Source organism: Poecilia formosa, unplaced genomic scaffold, assembly GCF_000485575.1.
Source record: "Poecilia formosa unplaced genomic scaffold, Poecilia_formosa-5.1.2 Scaffold226, whole genome shotgun sequence".
NCBI classification, from domain to species: domain Eukaryota; kingdom Metazoa; phylum Chordata; class Actinopteri; order Cyprinodontiformes; family Poeciliidae; genus Poecilia; species Poecilia formosa.
In genome coordinates, this window is record NW_006800165.1 from 222,470 (window position 1) to 243,365 (window position 20,896).

The 20,896-nt window shown below is 39.7% G+C and overlaps 1 protein-coding gene across 1 annotated transcript in view; it reads right to left on the reverse strand.

Moving 5' to 3' along the window:
* Positions 1-20,896, reverse strand: part of atrn (attractin) — a 142,750-nt gene that overhangs the window by 50,177 nt on the left and 71,677 nt on the right. The window contains exon 19 of the mRNA XM_016679927.1: positions 6,661-6,739. Within this exon, the coding sequence (XP_016535413.1) occupies positions 6,661-6,739 (79 nt within the window). The remainder of the gene's footprint in view (positions 1-6,660; positions 6,740-20,896) is intronic.

The following is a 20,896-nucleotide window of genomic DNA, read 5'->3' on the forward strand; positions in this document are numbered from 1 at the left end:
ATGCAAACACCTTTGTGCAGACTTAATGATCTTCATCTCCCCATGGTGTAATGCTGTTTTGGCTTGGAAATAATAATAATAATAATAATAACGTTGCAACATTTTATTCAAGGAAACTGAACATTGGTGACGAAAAAATGCCAGAATTTTTTATTTTTTTTTTTGCTCTGAATGCTGAATTTTAATCCAGAGTTGCAATATTTGGTACCGGTCTTGGACTCCATCTTCTCTCACTCTCAGACATTGAGGATTTTATTTCAAGACCACAACTGTGGAAATATTACCTAATAGGCAGATTTTTTTCCCAAATGTATCTGTTAGCATCCTTGCTTTGACAGGATGGAGAACATGATGATTCAATTCCAAGCTATAATGTGACTCATTGCTAATTATGTGTTTTTGTCACTGCCGTCAACCATACCCACTCCCTTCACTCGCACTCCAAGCAAGTGAGTGGTGGTTTTCTGGGATTAGCGCTTCAGAAATACATCAGCATAAATTATAAAGGATATATTTGCTAAACAACATCCAGAAGGAAGCATAAAGGCTTTCAGAGATGCTGGGGACTATGTCAAACTTTTGTTGTCATTTAGAAATTAAGCACAAAGAAATATGAGCTATGTTTAAGTTATATCAGCAAAGCCAATTAGCTAACATTAGCAATCTGCCCCTGTGCTAGAATTCTTCACAAAAGATTTTGTCAGTATTATCTATACATGTTAACTTAGATACCTGTATACAGCATGTTCTGTATGTTTTAGGGCACTAGTTTCCATTTCTTGTCAGTCGTTTGACACCTAGTTTGGTGAACAAGCTAATGTCACCTAATATTAGCATGGTCTCCAGTTGGTGGTCTTGGCTACAATAATAATTGAATTCAAAAATGGTTTAAACAAATTGTGCACATTTATTGCGCTGCACTTGTCAAGAGTCTGATAAAATTCTGCACCTTACTTTCTTTCTGTCCTCAATGAGTTAAACCATCAAACTCCTTTAATGAGACTACAATAAGTAGATTAACAAGTTTATTTTGTGATTTTTTTTTTCTTTGCAGGCTTATGAAGCGAGCCACACAAGCATGAGCCCGACATCAAGCAAATTATTTTGGCCCGAATTTTGGGTGAGATTTGGCTTGGGCTTGATCCATAAATATAAACTCTAGGGGTGCGTTCACACTGCAGCCTGAAGTGACTCAATTCCGATTTTTTTGCCGGGGCCGTTCACACTGCCAGTAAATGCGACCTGTATGCGTTCTGCAGTGTAAATGGGCAAACGACCTGAAAGTGTCCCGCATGCGCAGTAGAGGGCGCAATAGTGTCAGCGTTCTAAGTGTTCTGCCAACCACCATAAAAAGAAGAAGTGCTCAGTATTTGCGGAAGTAAACATGGAGGCTAACGGTGGAGCTTAGCTTACATATTTGAAGTTGTTGTCCAGCCGGAGCAGCATATTAACAACTTAATCCTCATATAATCCGTCATGGTTATTGTTTTTCTTCCCACTTGCGCGTATCAGGACGCAGAATAGTGAGATTTGTTGAGAATCAGTGACGTTCAGTTCGGATGAATGCGACCTGGACGTTAGGTCGCATTTGAATCGGATACGTATCGGATATGGGTCACATTCGAAAAAGAATCCGACCTGTGCTGTTCACACTGCCATGAAAAGGTCGGATACAGGTCGCATTACGTCAAAAAATCGGAATTGAGTCACTTCAGGCTGCAGTTTGAACGCACCCTAGGTTACAGCATACGGTAGAAAAATGTTCTGACATGACTTTTTCTTGATCAATTTTTTTACATGAGAGAAACTGAATTTTTTATAGGCTTTTGTGGACTTTTTAGAAATATATTCTTTGTCTTATCTGAGACAGAAACTCCTCTGATCTCATTTTTCCCTGATAGTGCTTGATAACTCATTCACATGATTATCTCAATTTAGCCAAACAAAAAGAAGGACCTTTCAATGAGCGTCATCCTTCACTGGGGATGGAAGCCCACCTCGCACTTGTGAAGAAAATGATCCACGTCCACAGAAAAATGGTCATCGGCTCTTCCACCTTTAAATCATTTTCCCTCAAACTCAGCTTGGAAGTTTTAGAGTAATCATGTTGACAGGCAAACAAATAACACAGTGATTATATCCCACCTGACAACAGCTTGGTATAAAGTTTATATGGTATAAAAGATAACTGGTGACTTCTTTGTTCTTCCATTATGTAGTTGAATACTTCAAAACACACTTTTTCAATCAGCAGTACAATAAACGCCAATGAAACTCAACCAATCTGTTGGGGGAGTGGAGAGTGTTTATTTGGACCTCTCCTGCCTTTAACAACCAATTCCCTTAAAGTTCCAGAGCCAATTTTGAGTAAAGGTTAGGGCAGCGGAGGGCCCAGCTGGACGACAGCAGGTTTGTGATGGAGTGAGTGTGGAGTGGGTGCGGGGTGGATGTTGCGAGACCTCTAGAGGTGAGGGTGATGACAGCACTTTGGGGCACAGTGACAGCTGAAGGGCACTTCAACGGGCATGGCTTGTGTACCTGCAGAAACTGCCACACACACATGCATACACATTCCCCACATCCCTGTAGTCCCGACAACTCTCCCCACGCATATACAGTCTACCTCCAGGCCAGTCATTCAAAAGGCAGTAATGGTGCTAATGAGAATCTGCTATGACTCTACATGCTGCCATCGTTTAAGGGATTCTTCACCACTGCTAATAATCTGACATTTTAGGGTTTCCACGTCACTTTGGATTAGCTTAGCCAGCAAAGTTTGTCAGACTGGCTGACAGGCCAAGAAAAAAACTCATTTGTTAACACTCAACTATTCAGATTGGAGCTTTTTGAGCATTGCAGTCCAAGCAGCAAATGTTTAACAGCTCACTTTGTAAAGTGAGAAACTAAGTGAGAGATTTAAGGGTTTCCAAGGAAGTGGATGTAGAGTGGCGTTTGCTTTCCTACACAATTCAGCTTGATTCTCATCTCCTTTCAGTGCTCAGTCTGGGATTTTTATCATTGAGTTTGATTACTCAAATGAATAAAGGTTTTTAGTTTTTGCACTGCTTTAGAATTATGGCTGTAGTCAGACAGTGGCATTATTGTTTTTGTTGTGTTTACTGCTAACCGAGCCTAGCATAGTTTGAATGTCCTACACTCCGAATTTAGTGCCTCTTACAAGACTGATGGTGTTGTGGCTTGTTCTGTGTGTTTCAGTGTGACAAGATTTATTGAAATTGTCCTGTGCAGATGTTTCTTTTTTATTTTTTAAATGTGTAGTTTGAAATCTAAAAAAACATAGGATATTATGAAAAGAAGAAAAGTAAAATGGCAAAAATTTCAGTAATCAAACGTGCAAAACTGGCAGCAAAAGCCATCTACTCAAGACTGGTGAATACAAACGTTTACCAAGATTTTATTTGTAATAAAATTAAATAAAATCTATTATTTTTCTTGGTTGTTCCATCATAAAATTTCAACTAAAGATTGTAGCTTTAATGTGATGCACTGCAAAAAAACCCCACAAAATCCTACAAAGTGTTTATGATCTAGTTTCAAGTGCAAATATCGTAGTGCACTTGAAGACAAAACTAAATTACAAGTAATAAAAAAGCACTACTTTCACTGGCAGATTATTTAATTTGTAACGACATTTTTCGTCCATATTGTAAGTGAGTAAGTGAAATAATCTTATTTTTTCATCAATATTAAGGAATTACTGACTTATAACAAGCACCTATATCTTGCTGAACATTCACTTCTAAGTTAGTTTTGTCTTATTTTAAGTGCACAAGAAACTAGACCCAAAATACTTTGTAAGATGTGTTTTGCAGTGAACAATGTGAATGTGTTTCATGAAAAGGTGTGGGAATATCTTAGCAAGTCACTGCAAAGGCGAACGGGTAGTGAGCGATCCCAACATACTGCGACTGTGAATCTGCAATATGAAGCAGCATAGTAGTCATTGTTCCCATCTGTCAAGAGATCGCACTGATCAAAACAATTGAAAGCAACTTTACACAAAGTAAAAAAAAAAAAAAAAGCTTCAAATCTGCAGTGCAGCCAAAACTTCACAGCCAATCTTCACTGAGCCAGGTGGATTGGACCAACGTCTAGAAATTCATAATTTTACTTTTGTTGCCTAAATATAGCCTTTTATCTGCCATGTACAATTCTTCAAAAATGCTTGAAATGCTTAGAAGCCTCATACAAGTTTTTAACCCTCAGGTCAAAAATGTTGCAGTTATTCTGGAAAGACATAATATGTCTGCTGGACAAAATCATTTTCAATGACCGCCGCAGCATTTAATGCCTTGAGATTGGTAGTGAAAACATCCAGAGGTCACCTTAACAAGCATTTGATTAACATTTCTAAGCAATGCAGAAATGTTCTGCTCTGAAATTCACAAAATCCACAAAAAGCTCAAGGATAAAGGTGACTGCTTCAAAATTGTGTTTGAAAGATACAACAACTGTTTGTTTTAGTTATGGATCCCAAACAGCAATAAAAAGAGCATTAGATACAAAACATAATGCCTCATTTAAATGTTTTTTCTCATTAAAACAAACGACAGAAATGCAACGTCTGCTCATCGTTGCGACAACCTTTGCATGCTAAACAAGTCGCAGTTGGTCTTAACTTGCTAAAGCGCAGAAAAGGAAACCATCGCAATAATGAAGCTTGCTGGAATAATGAAAACATCCATTTGGTTTTTCTTCACCTGCCTGACAGTAAAATGGCTTTATTTTGATTTAAAAGACAAAGAAACATTTCTGCTGCAGAAATTAAACATCATCTCATCTTAGACCGTAAGCGACAGAAATGCAACGTCTGTTCAGGCAATCGCTTGATGCTTAAGAAGAAGACGGAAAGACTGTCATCAGATCAAATGCCCCATTTTCATTCTGGGGAGCTTAGATAAGAAAAATGAAATGTTAACTTCCTGTCCTAAACTACCCTAGTTTCCATGCAGCTGATGTGACTCACTAACATGTCATTCTTGGGACTGATATAAGCTACCATTGTGTAAATAGCTTTTATTTTTCCTCTCTTCAATTGTCTCTGTAAAAAACTGTCAACTGACTGTAAAAGAAAATGGTGTGAATGACTTGATGCGAGATTGAACAGCAAAAGTTGCAACTTCCTGTATCAATGCTTTAATCTTCATTTTTGTCAAGTTTGTTTTTCAATAATTTTTCAGCATGAAAAAAAGGTTGAAATTCATTTTTTTAAAATGTACCGTCAAAGAGTTTCACACATCTCCAGACAAAAGACGTTAAGAGTTTTAGAAGGTGGAGGCAACAAAGAAATTCAAATGACAAATGCAAAAGCAGCCTTTTTGGTCACTACTAAATGTTTTCAAAGAAGCAAATTTTATTTTCTGATGAAGATAGCCTATCCAATTCTTTATGAAGTTAGTTCTTCACCTAGTCATTTGATGAATTAACAGGGAGTAACCACATGTACTTGTTTCAATGTTACACCCAGGCTTGATAAATAAATAAATAAAACCATTCTGTCTGAACTTAAAGTAGGCTAGAAGATTCGAAAAACTAAGACATTATTAGATAACTTAGAAGCAGATTCTGTAAATGGAGAATTTGGCTAAGGTTGACTGAGAAGAAGCGGATAAGCCCCTGGAAAAGGAGTTAAAGTGATTCACATCCATCAGTCTGGAAAACATCACAAACCTCAATGAGAGCAAATTTCCACAAAAGGGAGAAATCATGAAACAGTAGTGAACTTTCCCAGAAGTTGCCAAATTGCCCCAAAAGCTCACAGGCAACTTATCCAGGAGGTCAAAAAACAACACAGAACAACTTTTGAAATACTGCAGAGACTGGGCAAAGATGGCCTCCAGGAGAGGTACGGGTTAAATAAAAACCATTGCTGACCAAAAAGAACCCCAAGGAATGTCGAAAGTGAGGATCCCTAAAACAAACACACTACCACCACTATGTTTAGACTGTCAGTATGACGCCATCTGTAATGCTGGGCAACTATGTGGGCAATAAATACCCTTAGTTAAATCCTAATTAAGGGGCTATGGTGTGACTTTATGCAGTCCGGTCAGGGATGAAATAAAACAGTTCTGAAAGAAGAGCGGCTCACAGATGGCACCAACTCAGCACTATACAGTTGTAAGGGTTTTCCACTGGTAATAGTGATGTGGCATCACATTGCTCTGCTGGGGTTCCAACCATGTGATGTCAGAAGAGTGTTGTTTACTGATTGGCTATTTGCGTCAAAAGAGTGATTCCCTTGCAACAATTTGACCTGCCATTTTGTAAAACCTCATAGCAGCAACAGAGTTGTTTAGAGTGGCTTCTGCACACATCCCATAACACCAGCATGAACACAAGATAACAGCTTCTGAATAGCAATCCACTGTAGTGATCACAAAGCATGACAGGGCTAATATGTAATTATCCATGGTAATAGAGACTTGTTCAAAAGTTGCTCTGGAGTTTGATATCAGTACCAGAGCTTAATCTTCTTACACTGATCAGACAAATCCAGCTTAACCGAAATTTCACAGCATCAAACATAAATAGAACCACAAATGTATTGGGATGGTTGTTTTTTTCCCCCAAACCAGGGGAAGGAGGAAATCTATATTTCCTTAAAAAAAATAAGTAAATAAAAAGATTCGGACTTACTTCTCGTCGTCGTGACGCCCAGCAGCTCTGTTTGATTTTCCACACCACGGCGGCCACCAGCAGGAGCGACAGGAAGCAGCTGCGGAAAAGTGGGGAGATGAATAGATGAGCAGGAAATTCGGAGACAGATTGAGGACGGGACAAAAACTGGGAGGCTGAGGAGTTATTTTGCGTCGTCTACACGTTTATGGAGCAGCATGCGAATTATGTTCTTAAAAAGCAATCGGCTGAAGTTAAGCCTGCAGCTAACCACTTCATCCAATTCCAATGAAGAGAATCATAACCAGAAAAATGTTTTACAATACTGTAAATCAGCTCAATCATACCACTATTAAATTAGGAGAAGTTTCTCTAAGAGGCCCTTTTTATGACAATCCTAGCACTCAAACAATGTAACATTCAAAGATTCCACCTGCTTTGTGTAGACAAAAGGAGAACTCCAGCGGAGTCGCGACTAGAAGCGTCTTCACAGGTACAGTATGTAAAACAACTGTGGATGATTTCACTGCTCCACAACATGTGGTGAAAGTGTTTAATGTCAAACAGAGGCAGCATCTGTTCAGGCCGGTAAAAAAAGGCAGAGGAGGTAGGCAAGGCACAGTAGGGCGTTCGGTTTAAACAACTCCAGGTAAAACAGCTTTAATTGGAATGGAAATCGTTCTGTGTGCTATTCTCATTCCTGGGTGGTTTTGAGTCGGCGTCTCCCTTTACCTGGATGTAAAGTTACAGGGCAAAAGAGCAACTATAGCATCAGTGTTCCCATGACAGCGAAAAACAGAGTGGACGCTGTGTACTCACACCTACACAGACTAAAGTCCATCAAAATCCTTTTCAGTTCATGCATATCGGAGCATCTTGACATATTGTTGGTATACAGAAATGTTAACAAAATACACAAGCTAAACCGGAAATTATTTAGAGAATTTACGCTAAACTTCCTAATATAACTTCCGATTTAGCATAAATTACATTTTAGCATAAACTCTGTTGAGCCTTTTGACATTTCACTGTACTTGCTGTTGTTGCCATACAGGAAGAAATCACACATTTGCAAAGCAGAGTAACACCATCAATCAATGTTCGCCGCAGCCACAATCGCTATTTTAACTCCGACTCAGCACCAGGTGAGGCTGTGTGTCTGAATAAAACCGTTTCAGACCCAGGCTGTGTCATGTGACTGTACCGCTGTAACCAATCGGAAAAATTAACTACTTAGGCACCGTTCAACCTAAGGAGGCCAGCACCATGAAATTTATGAAATAAACAAATTTACACAAAAATGTCAAAATTCACACAGTAACATAAAGAGAGAACTGTAAATGGCCTGTTTAGAAAGTTCATCAGCAAAAAAAAGAAAAAGTTGACTTGCAGTTTAGTTGCACTTTAAACATGCAAGGGTACATACATACATAAGGGTATGTAGGGTACAAACATACATAAGGATGCAAACATGCATCCTTATGCAATCTAAAAAAAATGTAGGTCTGTCTTCAACAGTCTGAGCACAATGTTTGTCTTTTAGTTGCTGCAGGCTTATATTATCTGATGGGTTATTATTCAGCAATAAGTCAAAAAGTCCTAATGAGCCAAGCATAACTAATTTGACAGCTCGATGTTTCCAGAAGGAGATTTTAATCAACAAAAAAAAACTGCAGGTACAGTGATAACATTTGTCACTGTAATGAAAACATACACCATGTTGTCATTCAAATTGGCTAATATGCATCAGAAGCACCTCAACATGCTGTTGATATGACATTTCTACAGAAATTTAATAGTACTTTTTAAGTAATGATGGAAAGAATAGATTTTATCTATAGGCACCTTTCAAGACTCAAGTTTGCTTTACATCAAGAACATCATATGAACAGATCATGAACAAAGGCTAAAAAGTACGATGAGGAGAGGAGATTATGTAAGTAATAGAAGCCATAAAGAGGTTGGTGTCGAGGATAACACCCAGATTCTTGACTTATGGGTAACAGAGAACAGTAGAGATGTCGATATACAACAAAAATTTAACCGATTTGGAGATTGTGGATTTTGTGCCAATAAAAAGTATTTAAGTTTCATTTACAGTACGTATGAGAAGGTTATGAATCAAGACGTCAAGAAGGGGGGAGTGGGGTGGTGATGTAGTGGGTTTGAAACAAAGAGTTGAGTGTCATTTGTGTAAGAGTGGAAATCGGTACAGTAATCTCTGAAAAGATTTTGGAGAGGAAGAAGCGAGCATACAGCCCTGGGGCACACCACTGTTAATTGAAAGATGAGCTTCAATAAATACACTGACATGGTTTCAATTCTCTCCCCAACATCTGGAGCCCAGACAGCCGGTGAAGATCAGGGTTTTACTGTGCAGTAGAGGTCCCCCTCCCAAGTCTGCTGATTTAGATTTTCTAAGTCTTATTATTTCTGCAATTAAATCTAACAATTGACCATCAAATTAAAAAACTCTGCCATAGGGTCATTGATGCAGGTAATGGGTTTTATATTTTTCTAACCTCAAAACAGCATTCAGAGAATGTGGTGGTGTTTCAGCTTTGCTGAAATTACTATTACTTTTTCGACTTTTGAACCTCTTATAATCAGTGATTCAAAAATTTAACTATATCAGTAACTGGCTGATTAACTGGGAATAAAAAAGGAGGTTGAAGTTTCAAGCAAATGCACAAAAAACTCAATCCACTGGATGAATTTAAGGTGGCCACCGGACTGCTACAAAGATGTGTTGTATCAACCGGTGAAAAAGAAAAAAAAAAAAAAACTTTTCTTGTTATTGGCATGTAGTAGAAACAGGCTAATGGGCTGTGATTTTCTTCTTTTCCCTTCAGTGTTTACTGGGCTTTTCTTCTCCGCTCAAATGCAATACATGAACAGACTTTCCAGGCTTTCTGAGGTGTATTTAATTAGAAACTCCCACGCTGAAGCGGAACATCTTTTTACTTTCTAGTGAGGCAGACTTTTCTCCAAAGATTAACAACCCCAATATAAATGCCTCTCCTGTTTCTGGTATTGAAGGTAATGCTTTAAGATCCTCGTTCATCGCACCCTCACCTGCACCCCCAAACACACACACCCCCAATTCGAGTGACTCTTTAAGGAGCCATCCATTGAAAATAAAAAAATAACTCCCTTTTTCTCCCTCGGCTGAAGAGAACTCTTCAAGAGATCCATCCATTCAGTCGTCTTATTGATCTGGTTCTCTGCTCACTGCTTCAAGAGCGACATTGTGCTGATGAATGATCAACATGAATGGAAATGAAACTCACATCAAAGATGTGCTTCTCTTCTTAGCAGCGTAAGGGAGAGGGGGGGAGAGAAGACAGCAATCGAAAAAAACGGAGAGAGGGTAAAAATTAGGAATAATGATTGTAGAAATAACCGACAGATTCACAGCAGATGAGAGATGAAAACAGAAAATTATTGACAATGTAAAAAGACAAAGAAACAAAAGACAGATCAAAGGACAGAAACATATAGAGGCGAACACCGTAAGGATGACACAAACAGACAGACCAGGTCGCGCACCTCATTAAATCTCAAGCTCCAAAAAGAAAACAAGCCTAGTTTGCGGCGCCTCAGATCTCACCTTCCCATTACACCGACATCTCACGCTTCCACATGGAGCAGAGATGAGCAGCTACGGGCCTCCGCTGTCTCTGTGCAACCACCTGTGACAATCACACCTTGCTTCTTTGATTCAAATGCACCGACATAAATCACAGAAGTGACAGCCACAGAGAGAGTTCACGGAAAAAAATCTGAGGTTTAAATATAATCTTTGTCTCTGTTAAGTACCACAATAAACACGCTGCCGATATTCACCCACATTCTCATTTCGAAAACCTCGCTTTATAAGTCGGAAAACATCTTTTGACTTTAAGAATTTCGGTGCCAAAACATCAGATTATAGTGTTCAGATTTCTGTCGGTTCTGCAGAGGGTTGATCTTGCTGCTAGTAGCCCAAAGGGCAGCAACACCCACCACTCACTGCAGAGATCTGTCTCAAATGCTGTGTTTTCATGCCTTTTCTAAAGCAGCACGGAGGTAGCCGACAAGTAGACTGAAAGCACTCCAAGGTTCAGTTTGAAGAAAAATACCCACAGTGCCTAAAATAAATCCACTTCCACCGGCAAACTTCCTTAGCTGGAGTGCTAACGACTGGTGATGAACAGCCTCAGACCCTTGACAGTGACAGGTGAATGGAAAGCAGGTTCCTGCTCTTTAATGTGGCAACTACTCCAACAGCAACGTTGACGGTACATGAAGGTAATGCAGCATTTGTTTCATCAATCTTGTTGTAAAGCACTTCTATGTCAAGGTAGATCAGATTTGCTGTTATGGTTGTAGTGACCAACCAAAATAACACCAAAATGGAAACAAAATAAAACTTTGGGAATGATTATTGACGATTACTGTCTCAGGTCAAAATAAGATTCTTTGTTTTAGAATCTTATTTTGAAGCAAGAAAGGACAAAGTCCCCAACTTGATGCCTTTTTGACTGGAGTTAGGATGTAAGAGCAGCATCCTAACTTGACAGAGTCAGCAAAACAAAGAGTGGGTTACAAAGGAAACCTCCATTACTTTTATAATGTTTGTGAGGCAGCATTATGAGTGAAAAGATAAGTAAAGTAACACAGGACACAACTGATTCAGCATGGTCAGAAAACCGTGACTGGGTAGTTTGTATCAATGCTATAGTTGGTTTCTGTTTAGCAGCTTCCCATTAGCCCTAAGGGTTTTTTTTAATAAATACAGTCTGTTTGAGCAAAATATAAAAAAAAGTAGACTCAACCATGAAATGGATAATGATACAGAGATTGTTTAAGCCACTTCTATGGTTTAGTAAAACTTCATTTGATTTATTTGAGACACAAAAGGGACCGTTTTCAATACTTTCTTTGGAATTAGACAAGCATAAATGGTTCTAGTCAAAACTGGTATACAAGGTAATAACCTGGTTACATATTTATTAAAGCAAACCTTCACTCTAGTTTTTGAAAACCAAAAACTTAATGTACCCTCCTGTCTAATGACTGGGATGTATCATCACACCTAGCTGGAAATAAAAAGGCACTGATGTTTTATTGTTCAGATGTATCTGACTCATGTAAAACCTTTAACCTTCTGGACGCAGCCAGCATTAAAAGGGAAGTATTTTGTATTGTCCAGGCACATAGTGCCATTTGTGATTCCAAAATCAAGTAACTATGTTGCCTTCAGTTGTTATAAAAATGCTATAAATGTCAAATATGACTTGAAAAGAAATTTGACTTTGTAATTTAAAGCCCTGAAATTGGGTTTCCGTCTCTTTAAGAAGCTCCTTAAACTCATGAAACTCCACCTTCAGGAACTCGTCACAACTTCACTCCTCTAGTAACCTTTCAGTAATTCAGGAGCTAGTAACTCAGCTCCTTCAGATTAGCAACAGTCTGAAGGGGTAACTACCATTGTTGCTACCTCGATGTTAGCAAATTAGGTATTTGCTAACATTAGGGTAGGTGTTTGCTAGTTCTTGGTGGCCAGTCTGAAGGAGCTGAGAGGGAGAGTCATGGGGAAGGGCTGCTGTGCAATGCTGAAGTTTGGAAACTGCAGCTCCGAGGAGGAGCTTTAGCTTTTGCACCAGTGTGTGGTTGCTATGGGAGATTAAAGGCTTTCTCAAATATGCATGACAGAAACAAAGAAACACTCCAGGTGTGTTTTAGATGAGGAAATAACATTACAACATAATGTAAGCTCAAAACAAGTCAATTCTACATAATTCTGCCTATTTAAATATGCAGCAGTGTTGGTAATGATGTAATTCAAAACTCTGTTACTGAGAATTTAATACACCAGAATCTCACTACAGCAGTGTTTTCATGAACACTCTGAGTTTATCTTAGCATCATCTTTAAATGGTTGTGAAGTGAAATCTGGTTTAGTTCTTATTAAGCAAAGAAGGAAACAGTTGGCAAAAAAAGGCCATATGTGTAAACCTGTCACAATCAAATATGGTTAAAAATGATGAATACCGACTGTTTCCGAGGCAGACTGCAGAGTGGAAATGGAGCCAGAGGAAGTGCATTATTGCCACAGGCTGCTTAGGCCAGCGAGGTGAGCTCTGACGTGTCATTGGCTAACCTGACAGCAAGACAACAGCCACAGGGCAAACACCGACACACCGGTTGTGTTGTCCGAAGCCAGCTGCATACTAATCCTCCCTGCTGCTGCTGGCGTTCACTCCAGGGGTGGCAAATGAAACCTGCTCACTGGCCAAGCGCCGCTTCATTTTCACCGCGGCTGATAAGTTTTGTTCACTGAACCGTGCGCCGGCAGCAGCGGCTGCTCAGAGGTCCTCTTCGACACCCTGCTCCTGTCATCAACCCTGCAGCACCTGCAGATAGGCGGGACCTCTCATGGAAAGCCTAACTACCTGGAATAGAACAAGGACAGAAGACACAGCAGAATACAAATGGCTGTGTAATCCACGCAGCTTCAGACGCTTTGTTTACCTCCTTCTGCTGGGCTCGGAGGTGGGAAGGTGGACAGGGGATCTCGTTTAGGTTTGGTGAAGGAGACGGAGTGAAACAAAAACCAGCATGTCCGAACATGTTTTCATTCACGACTAGAGAGGCAGCGATCTGCCGCCCAGTGGAGAGCATCATCTCACTGGACTCGTTTCTATTTGATTGCATCAACATTCCCAACCCTGGTTACAGATGATTTGTTGTGAATGAGATTTTATACCTAAAAACTGTTTTGGCTTAAAAACAGCTTCTTAATTGGAACTTATCTTTTTGGCCTGGAAAAGTTTTTTCATTCAACTTTTTTGAGATTTATATCATGTTACAATGTTATTTCCTCATCAAAAACATATCTGGAGTGTTACTTGATTCACGCATGTTTGAGGAATCCTTGAATCTCCCATGGCAACCATTCAGGGGTGCCTAAAAGCTTAGTAGCAAAGTTGTGATGACAGGAAGGAGTAGGAGCTTCTTAAAGAGACAGAGTCCAATTGTAAGGTGTCAAATTATGAAGTCAAACTTCTTTTAAGTTATGTTTGATATATATACAGCATTTTCATAACAACTTAAGGTAACATGGCTACTTGACTGTGCTACAAAATCGCAATGTGTGTCAGGAAAATACAAAATACAAGCTTATTCATGTGTCAGAATGGTCCATTCAAAGTCTAGATCTCAATTATACTGGAAATCTTAGGAAAGAGTTGAAAACAAATCCTTCCTGATTGCATCTACCCAGTCTGGTTGGGACTGAGCAATTCCAGATAGACTGTGATGAACTGATTGACTCTTACTTTCCGAATGAAATCTTGCTTAAAAAAAATTTAAGTTTGGTGCCCAAAAAGCACTGGCTGCCCAAGATGTCAGATTCTAGGGGACATGCTAACATGACAAAGACAAAACACTGGAACAGGAATTTTTGCAATAAATAGACAAAAAAAGCTTCTGAGGGACAATGAGGATTTTGAAGTAAATTTTTCATAAATTGCTTTCCTTAAAGTAAAAAGAAAAAAAGATGAAGTTTTGTGAGCCTTTTCACCTTCTACTCTGAAGAAATAAACAAAGCTGACTAAAAATAAAGTGAAGATACAGGAGGTCTTTGATATGGGATTCAGACATTTTTTTTTCTTGCTGTTGCACTGTTGGCTGCACTTCTCCTGCAGCCAACAGTGCTGCAGGAGAAGTGCAGTTTAGTCCGAGGATCAAGTTTGATTGTGAAAGCTTTTCTTTTCCTAGTCCCACACTGCCAACATTCATTTCCACAAAGCAAAGGTCTGAAAACACCTGTGCTCAGTGACAAAGAAGGGAACAAGCAAAAGGAAGATACCTCGCTGTAGGGAAACGAGAGAGTCTTGGCACCATACAGTCATGGCCGAAAGTTTGGGAAATGAAACATTTTGCTTTGTAACTAACATTTTTATAGTTGTTTTAACGATTTAACATATTCTGAAAAACAATTACAATTAAGATTCAAACGTTTTCAATCGTCTATACCCTCGTAACTTAGCAGGTGCTCATCTCCAGCAGTCATAGTAACTTCTGACTCTCCTTTTCAGCCAACAGTGAGCTCAGTAGGTTACGAGTGACTTTTGTTGTATTTTTTCACAGCTTCATCTGTCCTGATGGCTTGACTGAATTCAAATGAAGTTAGCTAAAACACAGAAACTCCTAAAGCTAATAAAGCTCTCCACATGTACTCAGGCAAACTTTTAAAAACCAAACAGTGTGCAAAAGAAATTTGCATTAAGAGATTTACTGAGCAATTGATTTTCAGCACTGCCTGGTGGCTGACATGAGAAAAACAAGAAAAAAGCAAACGCTTTTGTAATCAAAAAGTACTCTATGAGATCCTGAAGACCGCTAAAAATTTGAAGTCAAATTATTATTTTTTACAGCTTCAAAGATAGTTCAGTGGACCGCTGGTATTCTTAAACTAACAAGTGAAGAGATGTCCTCCATCTTCACTTTATTATTTTTAGTCAGCTTTGCTTATTTCTTCAAGACAGAAGGTGAAAAGGCTCAGAAAACAAGAGAATAGAGAATAACTGAAATCTGTAAATGCTTGACCACCTCGACAAATGCTTTGAACTGCAGATTCAAATAGTTCAAACTACCTTAATATGCATTATTACACACACTGGTAACTATCTTGGCTCTACACTAGCAGGTAACATCCACAGTGTTCCTTATCTCAGCCAATCAGCACCAAGCAGCCTTTGCATAACAATCTTGATTGGCTGCTATGCAAAGGCCGGCCAATAGCATGTCAAGCAGCACTGCATCTAGGTAATTACGTTTCCCCAGCTGCATTTTCTTCTGAATACTTTAAATATGGTCTACAATTAACACACACATTTGGTGGTTTCAGTGAAACCACCAAATATTAAAGCACAAATAGATGGGGATCCTTTTTACAGGACAATATAAAAAGTTATAAAAAGTATTTTGAACGGTCTTCCAATATCGTCTTCATATATTATTATTAAAAAATGGCTGAAATGGGTCAGAGCTTTAGAAAATCAGCGAGACTGTAAATCAGTCACAAAGGTGACCTGCATCACCGCCCAAACTTTTGGCCATGATTGCACATGTTCCCTGTGCTCTACCGTCAACTCCGGTGAGGAGGAGAGAGTGAAAGCTTAAAGTCGAACAAAGTGGTCCTGCTCATTGATTATTAAACAGCCAAAGACTCTTGGACCAATCAGAACAAAGACTGAGCCGTGAGGTACTTCTTAGGCTACCTGCAACCTGAAAATGATGTCAGACACTAAAAAAACAGGGAGTTGAAGAAAACAGTAAAAAGGGATAAGAATAGAAAAGGAGACAGAAAGAGAAGGATAAGATGAGGAGGGTATAAAAACGACAGAGCAAACAGAAAGGGAAAAGCGGATGAGGAAAACATACAAGCAGTTTTGGAGCAGCAAATGTGTAGATAAAGATTGAGAGAGAAGAAAGAGATTCACAAGGGGAAGAAATAAAAGACTGAGAAGCTGATAGAGGAGGAGAGGAGAGATTCTGGCACAGCACTGGCAGCAGAGGAAGTCAAGCACCTGGAGAGGCCCCTTAGGACAGACAGGAAGGTTCTGATGCATGTTCAGGGCCTCTCCATCTCTCTCTCTCTTTTTCCCCTCCTCCTCTCTCAGGTGTCCCATGGGGACGAGAGAGCGAGTTTGTCAGTCTGCACCAGAAAGAAGCAGCTTAGAGCAAACAACACAGGGTTTGTGTGAGACTTAGTATTTGAAGCAAAAAAGGGAAAGCTTGGCAGCTTGGCTTCCAGAATATTGACAGTTATACAAATAAGATTTGCCCATGTCTCATTTATCAAGTTTGTAGAGCAAAGAGAGAAGCTGCGGCAGAAAGCTGCTAGCTACATCTGATGCCATAGAAATCAAACTTTAGAGTTAACTTTTCTCTCTTACAGACCAAAACTATCAATCTAAGATAAAACAAGAAATCACAAGAATCGAAACCTGAGAAGGAATCAACATAAGATGAAAACTAGGGAACTGTCCAGGATTTGTTTTACATTTCTTTCTCTGCCCAGCAACCACAAAATGGTCAAACCTTCTTACGTGATAACCCTCAACTCAAGGTTTCCCCCAGAAAACCTGCTGAGCCTGGTGGTTGGGTGCGAGGGCAGTCATTCATCCAGCAGCCCGTCGTCTTAAGGTTAAAAGAGCGCCCCTCAGATTAATTTCCCTCCCTGCTACGGTGGGAGTGAAATTACTGTAATAACCAGATATTGGCTGGAATGTGCAACGTCTCCCCTTTCAGAAACATTGGAATTTTTCATATAGCGCAGTGTCACAGAATTACGGTACAGCAAATTTGGTTGGATCGTCGCAGATATGTTCAGCCTAGACAGGTTAATCACTTCATTTAAATCCTTATATCCTGAAATACTGTATGACTGAATTACTGATCCTTGATGTCTTGACTGCTGTGTACCTTTGGGTCTTGATGTGTACCTTTGGGTCTTGATGTGTACCTTTGGGTCGCCTTTAAGCAACCTTAGGAATTTACTTCCGTATCTCTTTTGATATTTTAGTTCTAGTTTAAATCTATCACCTGTACTCTGTCCAACAAGTGTTTAATTTGTATTTATCAGCTACAAACAGAGACATTAAAAAGAAGTGCATAGTGGTGAGATCTAGTCTTTAAGGGTCTACTTAACCCAGGAAAGTCCCTTTGTCTGCTTGTTTGGTCCAGACTGAAAGCTAACTTCAGTTTTTTCAGTCAGTGTGTTTTGCTTTCACGTTGTGCTTTTTTGCAAGAGGACTATAATTTGTAAACAAAGCTACACGGGTGTAGCTCATTGCTTCCATTGGACAGAAATATGGGGGGCAGCACACATCACAGACCTGGAAAAACTATAGACTCTATAGTCTATAGAGTCTATAGACTGTCCACAACCAGAAGTCCTGCTTGTGGACATTTGTGCTGTTATTACAGCAGCAATACCATTTTCAGTGTCAAGTGCAGCTCATGTGACGCAGGTTTGCTCGTTTTACCATAATGCCTAGCAACAGTGGCTCATAAAATCCAAAAAGATGCATATTTTCACACCAAAGGCGAACCTTACCATAATGGTTTGGAAGCAGACTGAGACTACGTCAGAAAGCGGTCCGGTTGTTTGGACCCCTTGATTGTATTCACACCTGCACAAAAGGTCAGGGCTAAAGGGTGAAATGCACTCCACTCCATTTAAAGACCAGAAGTGTTAGGTGTGAAAACACCCTAAAGAACAATGCAGCTGGAAGGAGTACAGATGGTGGAAAAGAGGTCAACATCATAATCCATAACCAGATTCAGTCTTTCCTATGGATTCTTTGTGTAGAGCTCCTGAAAAGCAGGCTGATATTGAATCATGGCTTTGATTTATATTCACTCCTAGAGTCTTCCACATTCTGTCCCGCTGTCAATCACCCGCCTCCCAGCCTGTCGACGGCGCCGGTGACACTAATCCTGAACGACGTTTATGTACAAACACCAACACATAGTGGAAGGGACGGGGGATTAGACCCGTCTGTGCACGCGTGCGCACGGCGCCGCCGAGTCACAGCCGGGGTCAATGTCACTTCCCTTTGAGCCAATTTCCTGTGATTGATCTCCCTCCAAGTTTGAGGCCAGAAAAGCTTTCAGCTCCATAATGATTCGATGAAAACAAATGCCACGGGAAAATGATATAGAGCGATTCGGCGTTAGTTAACAGGTTATAGTTTAATCTGACATCTGGAATTGATTGCATTGAACCCGCCTCACCTCGCTCATTCATGCAGGCAGCAGTAGAAATATTTAAAGGAAAAGCCAGTCAATGTAACGTGTGTGACAGAGGGAGGAACATTCCTATAGCCTGAAGGTCACACTGCAACCCGAAATATCCATCTGCCTCCTATGTATAGATGACAATTGAGTGCATGTGTGTGTTTCTGTGTGTGTAAACCAAATTGAAGGGATACACCTAAGCAACACACACACATATCGATGCAGCCCTTTGGCGTTCCAAACTGCCATAACATCGCAGAGTTTTCCTTGATTATATTCAGCAGCAGTAATTTTACGTGTCCGTGGGCGGAAAATGAAATGGTAATTTCTTCTGTTCCACTTCACCGACTTTCAACAGGAAACAATCACGATTTAGTCCCAAGCTGAGCGGCGTTCTTTTTCTTGAGTGAGTCGTCAGAGCACTTCACGGCTGCCGAAACCTGCAGCTGCAGAAGGCCGCTGCCGCGAAACGCAGCCTGCGCCTCCGCAGAGAGCCGCACCTTTGACCGACTCAACGGTTCTGCAAAATAAAGCATTGCTGCTACAGATTTATTTATTTTATGTTCATTATAATGAGATCAGCAGGGAAGAGGATTAGGGCCACTGAAAAGAAGAAAGAATTCAGACTTTTCCCTCAGAATTTTGATTTTAGTCTTTTGAGATCAAAAGTCAGAATTCTGACTTTTTTCCCCCTCAATTCTGAGCAAAATTTTTTTTTTTTTTGTCAACCGAGGCTCTTACTCTCTTCCGTAGATCAGCCTCATGTGCCTCAACTATCGACAATCAACTATGTCTGGCTTTACATCTGTGGAATAAGCAGGAACCTAAGACTAAAACCTAGGAAATAATAAGCAGCATCACCACCTATTAATTTAATTTGACAAATCATAAATTAACAAGTAAAATAATAATTAGCTGCAATTTGTGAACAGTTATTTGTTAGTGGTCAACATAACAGACCTATTAAAAGGCAGGTGTTCAGTCAATTGTGTAGCACAATCTAGTACCTATGTTGCCTTCAGAAATTTGACAATTTGATGCCTTAAAATTGGCCTCTGTCTCTTTAAGAAGCTCCTACTCTGCCCGACACTGAGCCTTCAGCATGTCGTCACAACAGTGCTATGCTGTTCTCAGGAGCGTGGGACTGAAGTAGCTCAGCAGGTGTGCAGTTCCAAAAAGGGTTTGCCAATTGCTGCTGGCTAGTCTGGAGGAGCTGAGAGGCTGGGGTTGCACGGGAGGGCCGCTCTGTGAGGCACGTTTTTGTGGAAATGGGCAGCGCTTTCTGAGAAGCAGCGTTTAGGCATCCCTGAATGGTTCAAGGATTTCTCAAACATGAATGAAAGAATCAAAGCAACACTCCAGGTTTGTTTTTGAAGAGGGAATAACACGACGACATGATGTAAAGCTAAAAAAAAAGTCAACTTTACATAAATACCACCACTTTAGAAACAGGCCCAGCAGAAAATGTGTCTAGTGAAGCGTCATCCAGTGCATGATGGTTAGCATGAATGATTCATTTCTGGTGACACTTACAGTACCGCACTGAGCACACAGCAAGGAAAAGCAAGCTGGTAAATGCTTTATAGAGCCCACTGAACACTCAGGCTGTTTACATGCACAGCAGTTTTTCATTATTAATCACTTTAAGACATCACTCTGAGGGAGACTCTGCTTGGAAATAAAAACAGCCTTTTCTTTTACACTTGGACATAATCAAGGCTGCATGTGGAGAAAACACTGAGCAGATTGTGCATACTCTAAGATTCTTCTTCTTCTTTTTATTTTTTTTAACATCTGATACATTACTGCGCAAGAACGCCTGACTTTCATTCCCAAGGTCTACTTTTTAAATAAAGAAAAAAGACATGCTTTAGGGCTAAAGAACAGGGTAATGCTTTGCTTTTTTTGTCAAATAAATTTATGGATTCACTTAATATTTTGATAGATGAATATAAACTTCACATTCTACAATTCCTGATCATGGGGTCAGCATTCTTTCCACTAGAGGGGAAATTAGTAGCATTACTAATGCTACTAATTAGCATTAATCCTACTAATCCTCAATTTTTGCAAAATTGAGGAAATTACTTTGAATTTTGCCGTTTCCACCAATCTTTTCTTAAGCAATACTTCAAAAACACGAAACTGAAAAGGAGGATTTATGGTGAAGGACCAATGAGAAGTAAGAGAAGGAGGATAACGTATCCAACTCCAATGTCTCTCTAGCCATGTTTCCAGCCAACTGCCATGTGAATTTTAAGCATCTTTTAAAATGTCACAAAAAAAGAAAAAGAAAAAGAAAATGCCAAGTATGAGTTTTTTCTCATCCACTCGTTTGGAGTGAATTAGCTAAGTTAAGAGTAATTTTGTCAGATGTTGATGCTGCACATGTAATAAACAAGATGTAGAGGTTGCAAACCAGCAAATTGGTCCATGCAACATCAACTCTTTTTCAGGAAATAAA